At 36.1% G+C, this 20,743-nt stretch overlaps 1 protein-coding gene and 1 long non-coding RNA gene across 2 annotated transcripts; both read right to left on the reverse strand.

The window, feature by feature from the left end:
* Positions 1–1,860: 1,860 nt before the first annotated feature.
* LOC149682681 (uncharacterized) lies at positions 1,861–3,179 on the reverse strand. Its single transcript, XM_089834418.1, has 2 exons — positions 2,928–3,179; positions 1,861–2,840 (listed from the first exon to the last, which is right to left on the reverse strand). Exons 1-2 carry the CDS (start codon positions 2,994–2,996, stop codon positions 2,565–2,567), a joined length of 345 nt encoding a protein of 114 aa, XP_089690544.1. The 5' UTR covers positions 2,997–3,179; the 3' UTR covers positions 1,861–2,564.
* Positions 3,180–13,698: 10,519 nt separating this feature from the next.
* On the reverse strand, positions 13,699–15,089 carry LOC149682682 (uncharacterized). The gene is made up of 2 exons (XR_016365512.1): positions 14,043–15,089; positions 13,699–13,849 (listed from the first exon to the last, which is right to left on the reverse strand). It is a non-coding gene; the product is annotated as an uncharacterized LOC149682682 (long non-coding RNA).
* Positions 15,090–20,743: the final 5,654 nt, after the last annotated feature.

A 20,743-nucleotide genomic window follows, 5' to 3' on the forward strand; every position in this document is an offset into this window, starting at 1 on the left:
TGAAGTAGTTGTGGTTTTGTTCATCTTGTTTTGGAATTTTTTGGGACTTTTAAGAAAGACCCGGTCAACTTAGTGACTCATGGGTTTTTACAAGAGGGGCTCGACATCGTGGGAGATAAAGAAAATTCGGAGAAAATAGGCGCCAAAAAGGACAGTTCAATAGAGGTTTCCACAAGGTACGGGTCGAGGAGTCGCGAGAGGAAAATTTGTAACTCGCGTTTATTTCAAGTTAATTTAGTCTTTTTTATTAAATAAATTTGCGTTTTATTAACCATAGTTTCTTTTTCTTAATAAACTTCACTAACAAGCGAACCGATGATGCGAACGCGCCAGGCGCGTAGGAACGTATCGAATTTAGGGGGTACATTTACAGTCTAAATATGGATTTGGGTGCTCCCCCTTCCCAAAGATAAGAAAAATGTCGAAAAATATATTGAACAAGATTCAAACATAGTATTTTAATTGCAGTGACAAGTGAAACGGTGAATTCAAAAACTGGTGTCCGATAGGTGTTGAAAACCTTTTGCACATGAAATTTTTATCAATCCTCTCTGGACACGTTTTAGTCTTTTTTGAGTCATTGTTGCCCGTAAGTCAGGGCACCAACTCTTTTTGAGAATTTTTTAATAGGAAAAATAGGATTCTTTTTGCAAAAATTATAGAATTTTATAGGACCGGATTCATAAATTTATAGGATTATATGGGACTCATAAATGATAAGACTTAGAGTGTGGATAATTTTATTTTAGTGAGAATGTAAGAAGACACACATTCAGATTTAAAAGAGACTTAAAAGTGATTGAAAAGTTACCAAATCAAACTATGCAGCTTTAATGTTCAATTTACATTTTACGTCAGAATGCAAACAAAATTCGGTATTGGGCTTTCCAAAAAGAAATTTTAAATTCACAAAGTTCAAAAGGTAGCGATAAAATAATGAGCTTGTCAGATGACTATTTTAAGCAGAGTCTCCCAACGTTAACATAGCTTGAATCATACTTTTGTACGGGTAATTTTGAGCGGAAGGGGTAACCAACTTCTCGTTTAAAAATAAATGCACTTCGGGAAAGAGACTAAGCAAAAACAAATTAACGGGGGCTAGATTATCCGCCGGCTTAGTAACTGTACCATCCGCGGAAATCACGGGTGCTTTTGAGGAAGATCCATTGTCCATTTTCACATCCGCTTGAAAATGTAGCAGAGTTTAGGACAAATCCGTGTAAGATTCGGAATGTAGCAGAGTTCAGGACAAATCCGTGTAAGATTCGGAATTCCCTCTAATGCAGAAAACTAAGTTTGAATTGTTGCTGATGCTGGAAATGGGAAAGTATTCGACCCATTCACGGCTGATAATTCCCGTTTGCGTTAACAGGACTTGGAAAATATCCTATTCAAAATTGACGCAGCCACTAGAGTTAAGTTGCATCAGCGCCATATTCTTGGGCTTTATGAAAACAAATCGGAATAAGAACGACACGATGTTTTCCTCTTAATCTTAGCTTTAACCCTAGTGACTTTGCGATGCACCCTATGCTTCTTTTTAATTCCGTATCCTCTCATCTCCCTAACCACATCTGCAGCTGACAACAAGATTTCTTTGCCGGCGCTCTTCGATCTAGTCACTAGAGAACTTTTTAATTGGAATACTACTAGCAACATCCGTCACGACTTTCACTCCGGTAACGAGAAATTTCTTCCAAGAAACTGAGCAACACGTTTGAAAAGGGGCATGGCGCTCCGAAAGGCCAAAGCCACTATGTTCCGTAATCCATATCCTCTTTGCACAGGAACACCCCGATAGACAGGCATGTATCCGAAACCAGCCTGGTTTAAATAGTAGTTCTCATAATCGCTTAGGGCGGAAATGTAATGGGTTTCCATGATGTTTGTCATTCGCCGCTATTTTAGGGCCCTTAGTAGGGTTTTCCAACTTTCCAATCCCTTCTTATTAAATATCGTAATTTTATTCAAAGAAAAAGTTCGAGAAATTTTATTGTATAGTTCTGTTTCAGAAAAGAGTGAAAATAAATGTTTTTATTATAAACAAAAATTTTCCATCCTTTTACTTTTAGCAAATTCGTCTACTACTAACATTGTGTTGTTTCTAAGTTTACTGCTTAAATCCCGATTTATCGATACGAGAGCAAGATTACATAGCCTATTTTCTGCCATCGTTGTTCTTAAAAATGTTTTTATTCGGTTTAGAGCACTGAAACTCCGCTCACTCGTAGCACTGGATACTGGAATACACAGAACTATACTAAAGTATTTTATCAAATCTTCAAAACCGCTTTTCATGTTCAGGAGATTATAGCAATCTAGTGCATTTTCGAAAGTGTCAGAGTTTAGTAGGTTTTTGGCAACCTCAATTTGGCATTTTAAAGACCCGAAGTTAAATTCAAATGTATCGCGGATTTTGCAAAACGAAATTATGTCATCTGGGTTTAAAAAATTAGAGTCTTTGGGATCCGAAGCTGAGAGTTGTTTTAACAAATCTGAAGTTTCAATCAACCTTTTCTTCATTACCGAAATAAATTTATCGAGTACCTCAAAAAATTCCATCCTTAGTTTTTGTTTGATTGAAACAACATTGCTTTCTCTTGAACCTGTGTTTGATAAACCACACTGTCCTTAAGTCTTTTGTTTGGAGTAACTTTTCGCTTTGATCTGGCGGCTATCCCTAGAAGACTGGTTTTGGGATTGGATGCGCTATTTGGATCGGGGACTGATAAGAAAATTTTTGTAGCTAGCTCTGCTGCTTCGTCCCACATTAAGTCAAATTTAGAGGGTTCTCTCATTCCCTCCAGTGTAGCAATTGTAGCTTTACTGAGCGCTACTGCCTGTGGATACAATAACTTAGAGCTTTGTAGGTAATGTGATAAAGAATTGGTGGTCTCAAGTACTTCATCTAGAATTACAATCATTACCAAATTATCGAAATTCAGCAGTTGTGAAATGTAGCATCGACATTCAGCGGCTTCATCAGGTTTTCCCATCTCTATAATGTTTTCCAAGGCTAAAATGGTTGAGTCTAATTTTAGTTTGCACGCCTGGCGCCTGCAAACTGATTATGCAAACCTTGCACACTTTTCAAAAATTCTACTAGTTTGCACACCTGGCCCCAGCAAACTGATTTTGCAAACCTTGCACAACTTTCAAAACTCCTACTAGTTTGCACACCTGGCGCCTGCAAACTGATTACGCAAACCTTGCACACCTTTCAACAACACCCCACCCCACCCCATACTACTTTGCACAACTTTATAAGCAAACTTATTAAGCAAACCTTGCACACCATCCTCCTTCTCCCTACTAGTTTGCATACCTGGCGTATGCAAACTAATTACGCAAACCTTGCACACCTTTAAAGAACACACCCCCTTACCCCATACTACTTTGCACAACTTATAAGCAAACCAATTAAGCAAACCTTTCACACCATCCTCTGATCCTCATTCTCACTACTTGTTTGCACACCTGTCACATTGCAAACCTTGCACACCGTTCAAGAACACGCCACCCTACCCCATATTGCTTTGCATAACTTTATATGCAAAACTTGCGCACGTTTCGAGAAGTCGTTACCCTACCCTACCCCATACTACTTTTCACAACTATATATGCAAACCTTGCACACCTTAATATTTTTCCGCAAACCCTGCTCAAAATAGCACATATACTTTTAAAAAGCTCCCCTTTTAATTTTGAAACCACTATCTAACCATTTTTCTTAAATTTTAAAAGGTTTGCACAGGTTTTTCGTCTTGCACACCTTTGTGATTTTCCGCAAACCCTGCTCAAAATAGCACATATCGAGTAAAAAGCTTCACCTTTAATTTTAAAACTAGTATCTAACCATTTTTCTTATTTTAATAGGTCTGCACAGGTTTTTTTGGTCTTGCACCCCTTATGGTTTTCCGCAAACCCTGCTCAAAATAGCACATATCGAATAAACAGCTCACGTTATATTTTTTAAAAACTACTATCTAAGCATTTATTACAGTTTATCATGGTTTCACAGGTTTTTCGTCTTGCAGACGTTTCTCGTTTGCAACTTTACCTCATAGTACAACATATAGAATAGAAACATAGTCATGTATTTTTAAACCTACCAACATTTTAACTTAAGTTTTATCATGGTTTGCACAAATTACAACATATAGAATATAAAGCTTCCTTAAAACTACCATCTTACGACTATACTAAAGTTTTAATATGGTTTGCACTGCTCTTTCGTCTTGCACGCCTTTCAATAAGAGCCGAATAAGAGCTTTTACCATTTTGCAGTTACTTCGACGTACTTTACACAACCTTCTCGTCTTGCACATGTTTTAATATGCTGGGAGAATTTTCGTAGTCAAACCTCAATCGTGTATAAACTTTCAATTTTGATTAATATAATTGTCCAATACATTTTACGATGAACTTCAACTTTATGTGTTAAATTCCGTATGGTGTAAAACTGGATTCGAAACAATGTATGAAGGAACTTATCAAACTGATCAACATCAAAATTTTGAAAAGGATGGATCTAATAAAATAGTCTATCGCACTAATAAATAGGAAATAGCCTATGCCTATTTCTGTATTTGAAAGTATGTTCCAGAGCTTAAGAAGAGCGAGAATATTTTTTTTAACTAATTTAGTTCGCCGTGTTTTCTCGCTTGGTGGCACTTTTAGTACCGTAAAATAAAAGATAAGTTCTGCCTCGTGACCCTGTCGACTGCTACAATATTAGGTCAAGGCATAGACGTAGAGCGGTGAAGCCCAAGGGGTGCCAACGCTCAATTCCGAATTCGCGTTTTTTTTTCCTCGCGCGTGACGTCAGAATCCGACCTCCGCGAGCGCCCGAGATATTTACTACGCGCTATAGAGCTATTTCAGTGGGGGAAAAATTTCGTCTGCTACGAAAATTGGGCCTGCCTTTGAGTGTAGGGCGGCGGACATTTTATGAGGGTTTTCTCTATGGGCAATAGCATTGGTGACGTAGCCAATACCCCCTCTGAAATAGCTCTATGGAATAGGTTATTCGCTACTTTATAGAAGCGCGGAATTTTTAAATAAATAAAATAAAATAAATATTAAATAATTTTAAATAACTTGTTTATTAAATTTAAAACTGAAGTTATCAAAACATTTAAACTATTTTTATTGAAACAATTTGTACTGTACTTTAGGAACATTTTAAATACAAGGAACATTTTAGGAACATTTTAAATACAAGGAACATTTTAGGAACATTTTAAATACAAGGAACATTTTAGGAAACGATTTAAAAATATCACTTAATTTTTTTTTCACAAAGAACCATCAAGCCTAAAATCATTTCACAAACAATTCATAGGTAGGTTCATCCAAAAGCTAAGTTTTGAAATTATTCAAAAATATCACAAATTACTAATTAACTATTTTAGCCATTTTTTGGCACCTTTTCTGTTTCCATCCTTGTCTTCTGCATTTGTAATCTTAATTGAGTGTTTTAACAATTATTAAAGGGTATTTATTTTCAATTTCAAATATTTTTTGACTGATATTTTGAACAATATTTTCTTCGTTAGACAAAGAAATGTTGGGTAATATATTTTTAAAGATGAAATGAAATGAAATGAAATGTTTGTTTAATGTGCATGTCCTCATAAATTTTGATTTTTTCCATAAAGGCACTTGAGGGAATGACTAAACCTCCGTATGATAAGAAATTTGCCCAAGAGGGAATTTGATAATCGTGATCTAGTTTATTTTTGTCTACTAAATCTAATTCTGGGTTGGCTTTATAATGTTTTTTAGCAACCCACCCACCGAAGTATTCTAATCCACTTTCTTCACATTTCTTAAAATCACTATCATACTTTTGGGAATCAATCGTTGCATTAAAAATTTTGCTTGCTTTCAGTGAACATAAGGGTTTAGTTGTTGTATTAATTCCCAAACTGTCATTGACTAGGACATCATTTGGTATCAAATCAGGGAGGTCAGTTTCAATCTCGGCAGTTGTTAAGATATTATTTAAAAGATAAACATCCTTTTGACTATTTTCTTTATCGGAATGATTTAAAACTAAATAATCTGCATGAATCTGATCAGTGGTATTGCTATTACAATTTAAAACAGCGGGATTTTTTCATAAACTTACAACTCTAATTCGATGTGCTTGCCTTTCATTTCTTGAATCACAGATTAAAACCTCAATACCTAGGTTTTGGGTGGGAATTGCAGTTTTCTTTAATAGCTTTCCATGTTTTTTTGGTTGATAGTTTAACAATTCTGCTTTGAGATTACGCTCATAATCTTCCTCATTAAAATGAACGGAACAAATAAGGTAGGATTGCACTTTACGTGACCCATCCAACTAACAATGGTTTCTAGTTAATTGGACAATGAGGAGTCCGAAAAAAATAGTTAAAAAATTATTTGGCCGCCGCAAGTTGGTCAAAAAAATTTTTGAAAATTTTAAAATCCATGCACTTACCGCCATTGAAGTCGCTATCCCCTTAACGCATTCTGCACTCAATCTTGCAAAATAATCCGAGGGTGACTGTGAAAAATTGACGTACTCGCGCCGGAGTTATAGCTATGGAATTTTTTAAGCTTACGGAAACCGTTTATTTCTGATAAAAGGACGGAAATATAAATGCGAGAAAAACTGAAATGTTTTGGGAAAATCGTTGAATTTTTTGGGATTGGATAATTGATAACGGTAAATTTTGGAAAAAGCCGTCAAATTATTCGGGGATTTTTTTTTAATTCACTCAACATTATTTTGTAAAATGTGTCAAATCCTTGGGATATTTGTCAAATGTGAATGGGAGTACAACTATATTTTAGAAAAGGCGCCAATTTATTTCAACAATATTTTGGAAAAGGCGACAAACTATTGGTCAATTAAAAATCCTTGGTAAATTTGTTTTTTTTGGAAAAAAATTTGAAATAAAAGGCGTAGAGCTATTGCAACTATGTTTTAGAAAAGGTGTTAAATTATAGGGAAATTAGCAAATGTCAACATCAATATTTCTGAAAAGGAGTCTAGTTTTTTTGCAACTATACTTTGGGAAAGGCGACAAATTATTGAGAAAGTACCATATGTCAACATCAATATTTTGGAAAAGGCGACAAATTATTGAGAAAGTACCAAATGTCGACATCAATATTTTTGAAAAGGCGTCAATTTATTTCAACAATATTTCGGAAAAGGCGACAAATTATTGGGCCGTTAGCAAATGTCAACATCAATATATTGGAAAAGGCTTCAATTTATTTCAGCTATATTTTGGAAAAGGCGTTAATTTATTTCAACTATATTTTGGAAAAGGCGTCAATTTATTTCAACTATATTTTGGAAAAGGCGTCAATTTATTTCAACTATATTTTGGAAAAGGCGTCAATTTATTTCAACTATATTTTGGAAAAGGCGTCAATTTATTTCAACTATATTTTGGAAAAGGCGTCAATTTATTTCAACTATATTTTGGAAAAGGCGTCAATTTATTTCAACTATATTTTGGAAAAGGCGTCAATTTATTTCAACTATATTTTGGAAAAGGCGACAAGCTATTGGTCAATTAACAAACGTCAACATCAATATTTTGGAAGTCATTGCAACTATATTTTGGAAAGAGTGCCTATTTTTCGGCAATTTGATAAATGTAAACACCTTTTCAAAAATATCGTCCTTTACATTTACCAAATTCAGGAATAATTTGATGCCTTTTCCAAAATATCGTCCTTCACATTTACCAAACTCAGGAATAATTTGACGCCTTTTCCAAAATTTTGTCCTTCACTTTTATCAAACCCAGGGATAATTTGGCGGCTTTTCCAAAATATCGTCCTTCACATTTATCAAATTCCCGAATATTGACACATATTCCAAAATATCGCCCTTCACATTTGTCAAATTCCCGAATAATATGACACCTTTTCCAAAATTTCGTCCTTCATATCTATCAAATTCCCAAATAATTTGACACCTTTTTCAAAATATCGTCCTTCACATTTATCAAATTTAGGAATAATTTGACACCTTTTCCAAAATATTGTCCTTCACATTTATCAAATTCCCGAATAATATGACACCTTTTCCAAAATATCGTCCTTCACATTTGTCAAATTCCCGAATAATATGACACCTTTTCCAAAATATTGTCCTTCATATTTATCAAATTCCCAAATAATTTGACACCTTTTCCAAAATATCGTCATTCACATTTATCAAATTTCCAAATAATTTGACACCTTTTCCAAAATATCGTCATTCACATTTTCAAATTCCCGAATAATTTGACACCTTTTCCAAAATATCGTCCTTCACATTTATCAAATTCCCAAAAAAATTTGACGGTTTCCGTAAGCTTAAAAAATTCCATAGCTATAACTCCGGCGCGAGTACGTCAATTTTTCACAGTCACCCTCGGATTATTTTGCAAGATTGAGTGCAGAATGCGTTAAGGGGATAGCGACTTCAATGGCGGTAAGTGCATGGATTTTAAAATTTTCAAAAACGTTTTTGACCAACTTGCGGCGGCCAAATAATTTTTTAACTATTTTTTTCGGACTCCTCAGGGCCCAATTAATTAGAAACCATTGTTAGTTGGGTGGGTCACGTAAAGTGCAATCCTACCAATAACTTCGCTATACTTTTTCCGTATGCCCTATGAAAATTGCCTTAAAAAAACGAAAATTTTTTAATGCTTTTTCTATGGGACGCTAACCCTAAAAGGTGTGACTTTTTCTTTAACATTACGGAAGGGTATCAAGTCATATCTACAAGGGCCTACCGGCCCTGTAGAATTACATTGATGAAACAAGACGCAAGTGCCGGTACTTTCCTTTTAAGGCATCATTGCTCGGTCTACCGAAAAATTTAAACCATTGTTTCTTAACGTTGGGATTATTTGGTTAGTAAAATAAAACAAGATGGCCCAAGGGCTGGGCCATAATAGTAGCCATATCGTTATCTACTTAATTAGCACATACATAATAGAAATGTAAAGACCAAAAGACACAAATTCAGAAGTATCCGACCCCACAAATAAATAGGGTCCTCACTCATTCCCGACCTTTTAGAGATAAAATAAAGGAAGAAAACTCGATATTTCTAGCAAGCCCTCATTATACGGTGGTAAAGTGTCTTATTGATGCGCGAGCGACCCGGGTTCGAATCCAGGATGAGACCAAGAAAAATTTTAATTAACCTAAAATCTCTAACCGAGCTCAGTTACCCCTATGGGTGGGTTGAGGTACTATCGAGTTCCTTTTAAGCTAAAATCTAACGATAACGAATGCGACAAACCCGGCCACAACTACGGCTCGGGTCAAACTAAGAGCCTCATCGTATACTACGATGTGGCTAAAAATTTCCAATTCTGGGTTTCTACAACTCGGTAATGTGCATTTACAAAATTACAACTCACAGTTATTTAAGAATAAGAAATAATACATTTAAACCCAAAGTACAACCCATATTCCCATGATGATAAATTTAATAATGTTAAACATAATAAACATTCACCTTTATGGTTTCGTAATAAACAATGTGTAACATGGGGGAAAATAGATTTCAAAATCTATATGATAACAGGAATATTCACCTTTTTAAGTTTTTACTAAAATTTTAACTAAAAATGTCTGTAGTAACACCAATGTTCTAAAAACGAAGCCTTTAAATTTCGCGACAAAGAGTAGATTTTCCCACCATCTACGTGCTGCTGTTGAATGTAATTTCAAGCATGTCTATGGGCGGAGCTTTACATTTCCCCACTCGGTCTATATTCCACTCTGGGACAGAAGATAAGATCAAAAACATACCTCCTTCCGTAGAACTTAATGCTAATATTCGGTTCCCCAAAACTCGGGCTTATCGAATTCATTGAACCCAGGGCCGGATTAACCACTAGGCAAGTAGGGCAATTGCCTAGGGCCCGGATATCAGAGGGGCCCGTAATCACCTAGTTTTCAAAAATTGATAAAATGAAAAACCAAAAATATATTCCCCCCCCCTCTCTCTCTCGCTCTCGAAACATAACGTCACTGACACCATGGAAAAGCCAGGTGAGACTTAGATGTAACGGCAGCCTAATGTTGAAAAACCCGTTACTCAAAAACATTATGGCCACTTATAAACATATACGTGGCAAGTTTCAAGTTTCAAGTTTATTTTCCCGGCAAAAGACGCAGTCGCCCATCACACCAGGATTTGCTGGTTTACTGATTTCTTAGATAATTTATGGTTTTCTCCCGACATTGGAAGACTTGGTCTGGAAGCTTCCGTTTATTCCAGTCTCGGGTGGTGCGCTGTAGGAAAGACTGGTAATATCCTGATATAGGTTTTTGATTTCGCCCGCTACAGAGACACTGCGTGGGGCAGGAGTCAAGCGCAGAGCTGACAATGCTGGGGAAGATTTAAAGACGATTTCCGAAAAAATCCGTAGGCGATGATTTTCTCGCCTGGTCTTTAGAGGCTGCAAATCCAACTTTTCAATCAGCTGGGTTATAGATGTGTACCGGTCATATTGGGGAATTCCATGTGTGAAACGGGCAGCCTGTCTCTGCACCATTTCCAAGTCGTGAATAGATTTGGTAGTATAAGGGTCCCAAACTGCGGATGCATATTCCAGTTGAGGGCGTATTAACGCTTTATAGGCAATGACTTTAACAGATTTGTCACAGCCATTTAGTTGACGCTTTAAGGCTCCCAGGGTACCAGTCGCCCTAGAGATTTGTTGGGCTATCTGCTCATTCCAAGAGAGGTTTGAATCTATGATAAAACCAAGATATTTCAAGGTCCTAACTGTTGGGATAGGTATACCATCCAGGGTTGTTTGATTTAAATCAGTTTGATTTAAATCACTGATTTAAATCATGATTTAAATCAACAGATTTTTTTAAAAAAATCATTTGATTAAAATCAAGAATATATTTTTATTTTTAAAAAATGTTTTCTAAGATTCCAAGAAGCAGTTTAAGAAACTCGAGAAGAAACTTAACTAGAAAAGACCTAAAATTTAAAATAATCATGGTTTTGGTATATTTCAATGTAAGTTTTTCCCAGTACTCCAGTTTGTCTTGCTGGAAAGGCTAGGAAATGAGATAGCAGTCAAGCTAGTCTTTTTATACAAGCATATGAATTGTAATAATATCCAATAGCTGCTTAAATGTCATAATTATTTTGCTTTTGGTTAATTTTGACTGAAAAGTTTTCATGTTGGTAATTTACTACCTATTAGTTCAATAAAAATAAAAAAAATCAAATAAATCAATTAAAATCAAAAAAATCCGATTTAAATAAAAAAAATCGATTTTTTTGATTTTTTTGAAAAAATCAAAAAAATCAACAACCCTGGCTGTAGTTGAATTTCCAGGTGGAAATAGAGAAACCTGTGAATTATTAGGGGAAATGCATGGTCAAGGACCATCAAAATCGGAATTCGGGTCACAAGACAAATTTAAACCAAGGCTTTCAAATAAATTTGAAAGTCATAAACCTAGACAACACTCCCCAGTAAGAGGTGAAGAACTCCAGCGTCACATATTTCAATTGGCTCCATAGGAGGAGCTCTCTTTGGTAACAATGGTACAGGATTTGAGCCATCTTGGATGTGCACTGAGGCAAAATGGGACCCTAGCATTTCTGCTCTGTCTTTAGCAGGAGCTAAGGAGCCAGGCATATGTCCAGGTAGGGGCAGAACGCTAGAGCGGGTAGATTTATTTGGTTGAAGTAGTTCGAAGAACTTTCGTCGGCCTGGATCTTGTGTCAGGAGGTTTTTATAGTAAGATGTTCTACTTGATTTCAGTAGTCTTTTGTATTCCCTTCGGGTGGTGCGAAAAAGCTCCCATTTATCAGGAGTTTTGAGTTTTCTTGCTTGGGTATATTGGCGCTTAAGTTTCTTTGACTGCTTTATCAGTCTTCTATTTATCCATGGTACATGGCTTCGTACCGTTATGAGCCGTTTTGGAGAGAATTTATCAATGGATTCAAGAATGGTTTTCTTCATAATCTCCCAGACCCTTTCAACTGAGGTATCAGGACCAAGGAAAGCACCGGCTAACTTTTCATTTAAAAAAAGAGCCATAGCATTGAAGTCGGCTTTGTGGTAAATTATTCGAGATACAGGATTTCTAATTTTTGGTATATCTAACGAGATGTGAATATTAAAGGTAAGGATTTCGTGGTCACTAATCCCAGGCAACACGCTCACGTCAGAGATGTCAACAGGGTTGGTTGTGAGAACTAAGTCCAATATATTTCCACCTGAGGGGCAAAGTCTCGTAGGTACTTTTACAAGCTGGGTGAATCCTTCTTCTAGTAAGTTTTGAAGGAGGGTCAATTGTAGCGTCGAAGTTGACGTATTTTTCTCCCAGTTTATGTCAGGGCAATTAAAATCGCCTCCAATAATAAGCCGTGAACGTTGATGGCTTGCTCAAATTGAGCTAATGTAATGGTTAAGCTGCTCCATGTACTCCGCGTCATTGTGGGGTGGTCTGTAGACGCATGAAAGGAGAATCGAATTATTGCCAGATTTAATCTGTATTGTTAGTGCCTCCACCTTTCCGGGGGCAATACTTGATACATCTGCCTCAAGGGAATCGCGTATTGCGATAGCTACACCACCTCCATGAGCATTTCGATCCTTCCTAAAAACTTTGAATCCAGTTGGGAAGATGCCTTCATCTGGTATTAGAGAATCCAGATGGGTTTCTGTTAGCATTATTATTGAGATGTCTAATAAGTGGCACGCTGTGGTTAATTCATGATGGTTTGCTGATAATGAGCGAACATTTGTCTAAAGGCACTTTATACTGCTCCCCAGTCACTGGGGAGAGGCTTTCTCCCTACTTATGTCGTTATTAGAGATCATCTCCATGGTCTTCGGCTGCTTGTAAAAATCCACCATCACCTTTTTCGGCCAATTTTCTGGGGATAGAAAGGCCCTTAAGTCAGCTCTCAGGATGTTGATCTTGAAGGACTTAGAGCCCTTATTTTCTGATACTGATAGGCCTGTGATTTCGGTGGCGTTGATAGCCTTTTCTTCAAGGTGCATCTTGACTGTTTGACAGTTATTTGTTTCAGCTAACCGTCCGATATACATAACAACCAGGTCAGGTGCAGCACAGATTTCTCCATCTTCCACGATGTCGGAGCCTCTTATAGGTTCGAGCGGAGAGTCTTTATTTTGGTCTTTTCGCGCTAATGTACAACTTATGCCCTGAGGCCAATGGGCAGATAATAATATTTCGGAGATTTTGCTTTTAGGAGCCTTGAAAAAGAAACCCTTCCAGTTTCGCTGGTCCTTAAGATTGTAATCGTTGATGTGCGTGATACAGTTGAGGTTTTTGGAGAATAAATACGTAAGTGATAATTATAAAAATAAAATCAACAATCTCATAAAATCAACAACTCAACATATAAAATGAAATTTATGATCAAAATGAATCTAATTTCAATCAACGACAAACGGAATCAACGTGTTCATCTCTCCATCCACGGAAATATGAAATTTCTACATGAAACATGAAAGTGCTATCAACCTAACAATTTTTAGAAATGTAATTTTAATCAATGAAACATACTCATTTAAAGTTAACTAATTATAAGTCGCTAATTTGATTATTATATTTAAAAAAATTATATTATTTAAGTAATAAATTTAACGATGGTGTTGATAGTACTAATAGAGTATTCAAGGATTGACTACGTTAATATCAACGTATCAAACAAAAAGTATTTAATTATAATTTGGAATTTCAATTTAAATTTATACAGTTTTTTAAATGCCCATTGAGATTCAGAGTCTGTCACTGAATGTTGAAGATCTCCAGTCTCTGCCAAGTGATTTAAATTTTCAGACCCTCTCTGTGGGAAAGGGGGAATTAAATTAACGAGACTTACAAACTGACATCATCCTTAAATTAAATAAGGACTATAAATGAAAAGTTAAATCAAGGTATTGAAGCTTTAATTCTAATGTTAGGAAAGGATTTTAAAATATCCATGCGGTGGCATAACTAGTTAAATATCAGCAACAGTTGAAAAACCTTGGCCTAACTTTTAGGGTGGTCTGCTACAGTATAAGGTACAATTCGTTCAGTAATATAAATCGGTTACATAATAATAAAAATATAAATTTAAATAAGATTTGCAAACGCTTCAGAAACTCCCGTTACTCGGACCCCGAGTCCCCGACTCCCCGATACTTTAAAGACCGAGGCTTAAACCTCCTGAGCGTCGTGTAGCTCGCGGCCATCTTTATTGTTTACATTGGCTCGTCACTACAGGGTAGGAAATAAGACAGGTTTACAAGTCCCAAACCAGTTTATTAATTGCTCGGACCAGTTTATTTATTCCAAAAGTTGGGGTCAGTGGTATCAGGGAGCACTTTATTAATTATGGTTTTTGGAAAAAATAGACGGTGGGACCAGTTTATAAATTCGGGGTTCCTTATCAGAATTTTTCTAGCTCAACACATTTTCTACCAATTCTACTCCTAGGTAGTTAGTACTCCTTGGCTACAACTTCCCTACAAAAGTTTTGTATTTTATTGACTATTGATCTTGTCTAGCGTCTATACTCTAGAATGAGTCTCTTGTAGTCGACAGTCTAGACCATAGCCAGTACTAGTTGTCAGAAGTCGTATTTCTCAGTAGTGTATGGTCACATTACAAGATTTTGATCTGGCTTACTGATAGCGAGAGAAGATATTGCCACCGAATTTATGTAAAATGCAATAAGGAATAAGGATAGTTCAGAAAAGGATTAAGAACTTCAAATATCATTAGACATGTTGATTGATATTTAGTGGCAACTAGTTGAAAAATTGTGATAAGAAATAAAAGTTAACTGTTATAGATTGTTATATGCTACTTTTTCCTACAGTAAAAAATTCAAATTCAATTAGAATTTTCAGCTTCTTTACTTTTGTGTCTTTACGTGCTTTTTATTCTCACCATTTTAGGAATTTCATTTATAGTGGGACCGGTAAAATAATAATTAATGCGAGGGTCACTGGTCCCAAGGACCACCACCACATCCGCGACACCAATTCGCCGCCGCCCACTCCGAAACAGACGAGCGCCTGAAAGGCTCAACCTATGAGACAGCACTAAACCAAGTTTTCACCATAATAACAATAACCTCATGAAGGACAGTATAAATAATGAGTTTAAACAAACTTTTCACCATAATAACAATAACCTCATAAAGGACAGTATAAATAATGACTTTAAACAAACTTTTCACCACAATAAGAATAACCACATAAAGGAGTCGGACAGTATAAAATAGTGACTTAAACGAAGTTAAATCTGAATTACAATCTACCTCATTAAGCTCAACCAAACTGTTACAAATGCATAGCGCAATATTGCAAGTTCCCAATGATCTTCGAATTTTATTGTTAAACCCTCACATATCACATTATCTTAAGACTCATACAGTCACTGGGTTTTAATCTCACGGGAGAGTATTGCTATATTCGTAATTCCCGCCTATTCCAAACACAACCTAGATGGCGCCCCATCGTCAGATATCGATTGATTGTAACCCCCATTTTCTAAGCATGAGATATGGGAGAGAACATTCCTCACTTCTTTATCCGCACTCAAGCGGCATCCTTGCCACCTTATGTAACGAATGACCATAATCATATGGTAGAATAAATCTTGGATATTGATTAGTATATCTCGCCTAATTAATCCACCAAGACTTGAACACTACAGTTAATTACTTATTTAATTAAACTGTAAACCAAATTCTTACTAGATTGGTTTTATTCATAATCGGAATGCTATTTTATAAACAATGGAAAAAAACCTGAAAATTTTAAATTTGTCGGGGTCAATGAATATAGTAATACTAATTCTAGTCACTAGAGGGCGCGAAAAGTGTAATCTGGCCGGGGTCATCTTGTTAGTTTTTTTGTGACTGGTCTAACTGGTACTGGGTTTTGAGGTAGCGTTCCCATCTGATGTGTTTTGGAATTTGCCAGGTTAGTATAAGCCCTAGCCCCTAGGTCGGAAGGCTTGGGCTTTGGGACCGCCTAGGATTCGGTGCTGATGCGTATTTTGGTCACGGTTTGTACAGTCGTCAGGTCTGCTTACAGGATGGGTACTCTCATCTCCAAAGAGATCTTTAAATTGAAGAGGAACCGCTCCTGGGGTCTTGTCTTTAGCAGGGCTAATTTCGTTTTCCAAAGCTGAAATGCTTTCGGTCATAGAGATATTTACTGATAGGATGTGCAACTTTAGCTTTTCAACTTCCGTGTCGAGGTTTCCCAAAGATGCTAGGGTTTTTTGGTTTTCCGCCTGTTCCTTCAGATCTTGGTTCGTTTCCTGTAATTGTTGTTTGATTTGTGCAAGGTCCCCTAGTATAGTTTTGATTTCGTTGTCGGTGGTTCTTTTCCAAGCATTTGTGTCTTCTTGGAATTTGGTTATTGGTTTGGTATATATTTTAACTTTATTAGGTCTTTAAGGCACGGGGGACAAATCCAGAACGAATTTGCCACAACAGTTTTTAATTTAACGCAACTTAAGTAGAGCCAGGTCTGACAGAATCCACAAAACATCATGGTACCGTGCTTTTCACCACCACCTCTAAATTCGCAGGTGGTTAGGCAATGCTTCATGATGTAAAATCAATTGTTCAATAAAAAATTTAGATTGTTTTAAGGTATATCCATACGTAAAAACTTGGTCAAATAAGTTAAAAGGTTTAAAACTTTAAAAGAACTACCTAGGCCTAGGCTTATCGAAGCAGAAAACTTTGGAGGTGCAGTTTGTTGCGACTGCACCCGACGACGTCTACTCTCAACTTTATAAAGGAAGAAAGAAAAAGACGGAAAGAAACTTGAAAATTCAATGGAAATGCATCTTCAGAAGTCGCAGTCCTCGGAGAAAGAAACTTCATTTCGAATTCTTGTTGCTACTGACCGTCATTAAACACTGGGGTTGCATTGTATGATTCATTGATAAGCTTTATTCAGGGCGTTCGTGATAATTTGAAAAATTTTAAATAATGGCTCAGCTCACAAAAGAGATAATTTACAAAAGTAACGAAGAAAGGGAAAAAAATACGCAAACGGTTCTTTGATGGAGGCGCAGGAAAGAACAAGGCGACTCAAGGGTTGGGCTCTTAAAGGGGCTGTTCGGACAGTGGGACAAACGACGATCTTCCTCATAGAGCTTAACATAGCGGGTGGGTAAAAAAGGAGAGGGGGTCGGACAGCCCCTTTAATAGTAGCCACATCGTACCATACTTGACAGGCGTACAGAAAATTTGAGGCGCTACCTTAACTGTTTTAAAATGATTACTTCAATTTTTTACTTAATTCTGTTATAATTAAAATAGTGTGACACAAACACAGGAAAACGTGAGTACTCCCACGATGAGCATCCTTCAACAATGGTCAAACGAAATACCCGTAAATGCACATTAAAAGAAGTACAGAAAATGTGAGTGAATAGCCCTCGATGCCCTAAAAATATTTTAACCCTTAATCCTTACTTCAATAAATTTACCTACGTTATAATTGTAATATCCCGGGCCACAAGTTAGTATTTTCTTTTAAAATTCTTCTCTATTTGTGGAAAAATACACGTAATTTCTAATAATAAACATCTCCTTAAGACAATTCTAAATATAACGTCGGAATATACTTTCTTTTGCTTTTTAAAAATTCCCTCGATTTCGTTGAATTTCGAAATAAGGGAGCGCAATTGAAAGCGTGAAACCCTTATTGTCGACGGGTGACAGGAATTTTAAAGGGAGTATTAAACCTTCCATTCTAATTAAGGCGAGGGGGTAATTACTTGTTTAATCTGGTGTACACTCGTTGAGTAATTCCGAATAAAATTCAGTAATCCAAGATAATTTTAATAATCTCAAGAAAAATCTGCAATTTCAAAATAATCTCCTTATTACAAAAAATTTAGGTTAATACCGTATTAATCTCCCTTAATACTTGAAAATTGCCTTTAATCCCAAGAAAAACCACAATATTTCGTGAATCCTAGAAAAATTTTGAGAATACTTACTATTTTTATAATCATAAATTAATAGCAAATAATCCCCCTTAATCCATGAAAAATGTCGTTAATCCCAAATAAAACTTAAAATATTTGAAGGATGCTTATTTAAGTCAGTCGACAGACTGGCTGATATATACGGGTCGTTCGAGTTTCCTGCCTTTCTACGGGCAAATTTTTGGAACGGGAGAGTAGATAATTTTGACGCCAGAAATGGCAGGCCTATGGCTTCAAGCGAATAAACGCCAATTCATTTTTAACCATTGTGTCGCAAACAGCCCCCTTAGCGTAAGTATTTCTGAGGTGCAGAATTGGCAACCCTTCGGCTTCATGCGAATAAACTACAATTCGTTTTTAACCCTTGTGCTGCTAAAAGTAGCCACGAGCGTAGGTCATTCTCGAGCGTAGGTTTTTCTCGAGGGTGGTCTCTATCTAGCTCTTATCATGGTGGGGGATCTTTTAACGACGTACTAGAGTTCAAAATTCTCGTAACTCCAAGGCACTGAGGTTAGAATGCACGTATCTCTTTTATCGACTTGCTCGAGTTCAAAATTCTCGTAACTCCAAGGCATTGAGGTTAAAATGCACGTATCTCCGATTCGTTTATTGAGACTTGGACTCTCTTTGAGTCAGGCCCGTAGCCAGAAAAGTTACGCAGAGGGGGCAGTATCTTTCTGTGAGGGGGCATGGCAAATGGAGTTTTTTTTTTGTAGAATAACATAACATAAATATCAAAATGTCAGACAATAACTATTTCCACAGGTATTTCATTATTGACACTTTTTTAACATTTGAAAATCAAACTTTTTTTAAAAAGTTTAAAAAAAAGTTTTAAAAAAATAAATTGTTAATAAACAATTCTAAATCTTAATTTCTAGTCAGATCTTTTTCATAGGCTAGGGAAGTTAAGTTTCACTTTCTTTCAAGTGACATAGCTCGTCGTTAAAGTGAAAATACGCGAGTAGGACAAGAAAAGCTTGCCTCGCAACTTCGCAAGTCGCTGTTGAGGCGTCAAATGTAAGTCTGTACCCCGAGGGGTCGGTCATTCATTAACTCCCGTACGCTACGCGTGAAATCCAACTTAAGAAATCCGAAATCAATGCTGATTTTGAAATCAAATAAAAAATCCGAAATCAGCAACGAAATCACAAAATCATTAAAGAAATCATAAAATCAGGAAAAAAACACAAAATCAACTAAGAAATCACGAAATCAACATAAAAGTCACGAAATCAGAAGCGAAATCACAATATCAGAAACAAAATCAGTAAAGAAATCGTGAAATCCATTACAAAATTCACGAAATCCAAAATCCAAAGAAATCATGGGAAAAATCTAAAAATTCGATGAAATTCATTGGATTTTATCGAATTCTGAAATCAAACGAAATCCGACGAAATCAAACGAAATCCGACGAAATCAAACGGAATCCGAAGAAATCAAATTGGATTTCGAAATCCCGAACACTTTTTCCAAAACGCCCGACCCCTCGCTGTACCCCGACATAATATTTTGGTCCTAGATGACAAAACCGGCGATATATATCAAGGATAATGACAAAAGGCTAAAAATTCCAGTGCATCAGGGATACAAATCAAAAGTGAATTTAAAACATACAAATGAATCAGGGATATATCAAGTAAAAAAATTCCAGTACGGTATCAGGAATATACACAGATAAAGACAATAAAGTCTAAAATATGTTGATATACATTCTAAATAGTTTTAATATTTGTGTACCAAAATGAAAACCTAATTTGATAAGGGGGCATTGGAAAATTTTGAGGGGGCATTTAGGGGCAAACCGAAATCTTATTTGAGGGGGCAGGATATATTTTTGAGGGGGCATTGCCCCCTGGTGCCCCCCCGTGGCTACGGGCCTGCTTTGAGTTAAAATGCTCGTATCTCCGTCGTTCTCCGATTCGTTTTATTATCAGTAAGACCAAGCCTTTCATGGAAGGGACACATATTATAAAAAAACCGTTTTTACAAACGGAAAAAACCTGATATATACTACATCGTTGATTTTGTGTCGCCACTCACTGTTCTTGTCACGGCTTCTAAGGGACAGATATTATTTATTCTAACCGTTTCATATAACACCACCATTTATTAAAGCGGTAACATTACGTCAAGACAAATAATATCACAGGTCATGACAGCATCAACTATTAAAGCGCTAATATTACGTCATGACAATTAATTTCACATGTCACAGCTAAAAACTGTCGATTCTTATCAGGGGCGTCAACTTCATTATCTTAACACATTTTCTTTACTTTTTATTTCGGCTGACATTTTTACCATAACTTCGTTGTTATGGCAAAAATTATTTATTTTTAGCTTCAAAAAATGTCAGCCGAAATAAAAAGTAAAGAAAATATGTTAAGATAATGAAGTTGACGCCCCTGATAAGAATCGACAGTTTTTAGCTGTGACATGTGAAATTAATTGTCATGACGTAATATTAGCGCTTTAATAGTTGATGCTGTCATGACATGTGATATTAATTGTCTTGACGTAATGTTACCGCTTTAATAAATGGTGGTGTTATATGAAACGGTTAGAATAAATAATATCTGTCCCTTAGAAGCCGTGACAAGAACAGTGAGTGGCGACACAAAATCAACGATGTAGTATATATCAGGTTTTTTCCGTTTGTAAAAACGGTTTTTTTATAATTTTTTTTATAACTATTTAATAATAGCGAATAATCTCAAAATACTTC

The sequence above is a fragment of the Phalangium opilio genome, unplaced genomic scaffold (assembly GCF_054372755.1).
Source record: "Phalangium opilio isolate 3A_F unplaced genomic scaffold, DU_Popi_V2 ptg000038l_1, whole genome shotgun sequence".
Taxonomy (NCBI): domain Eukaryota; kingdom Metazoa; phylum Arthropoda; class Arachnida; order Opiliones; family Phalangiidae; genus Phalangium; species Phalangium opilio.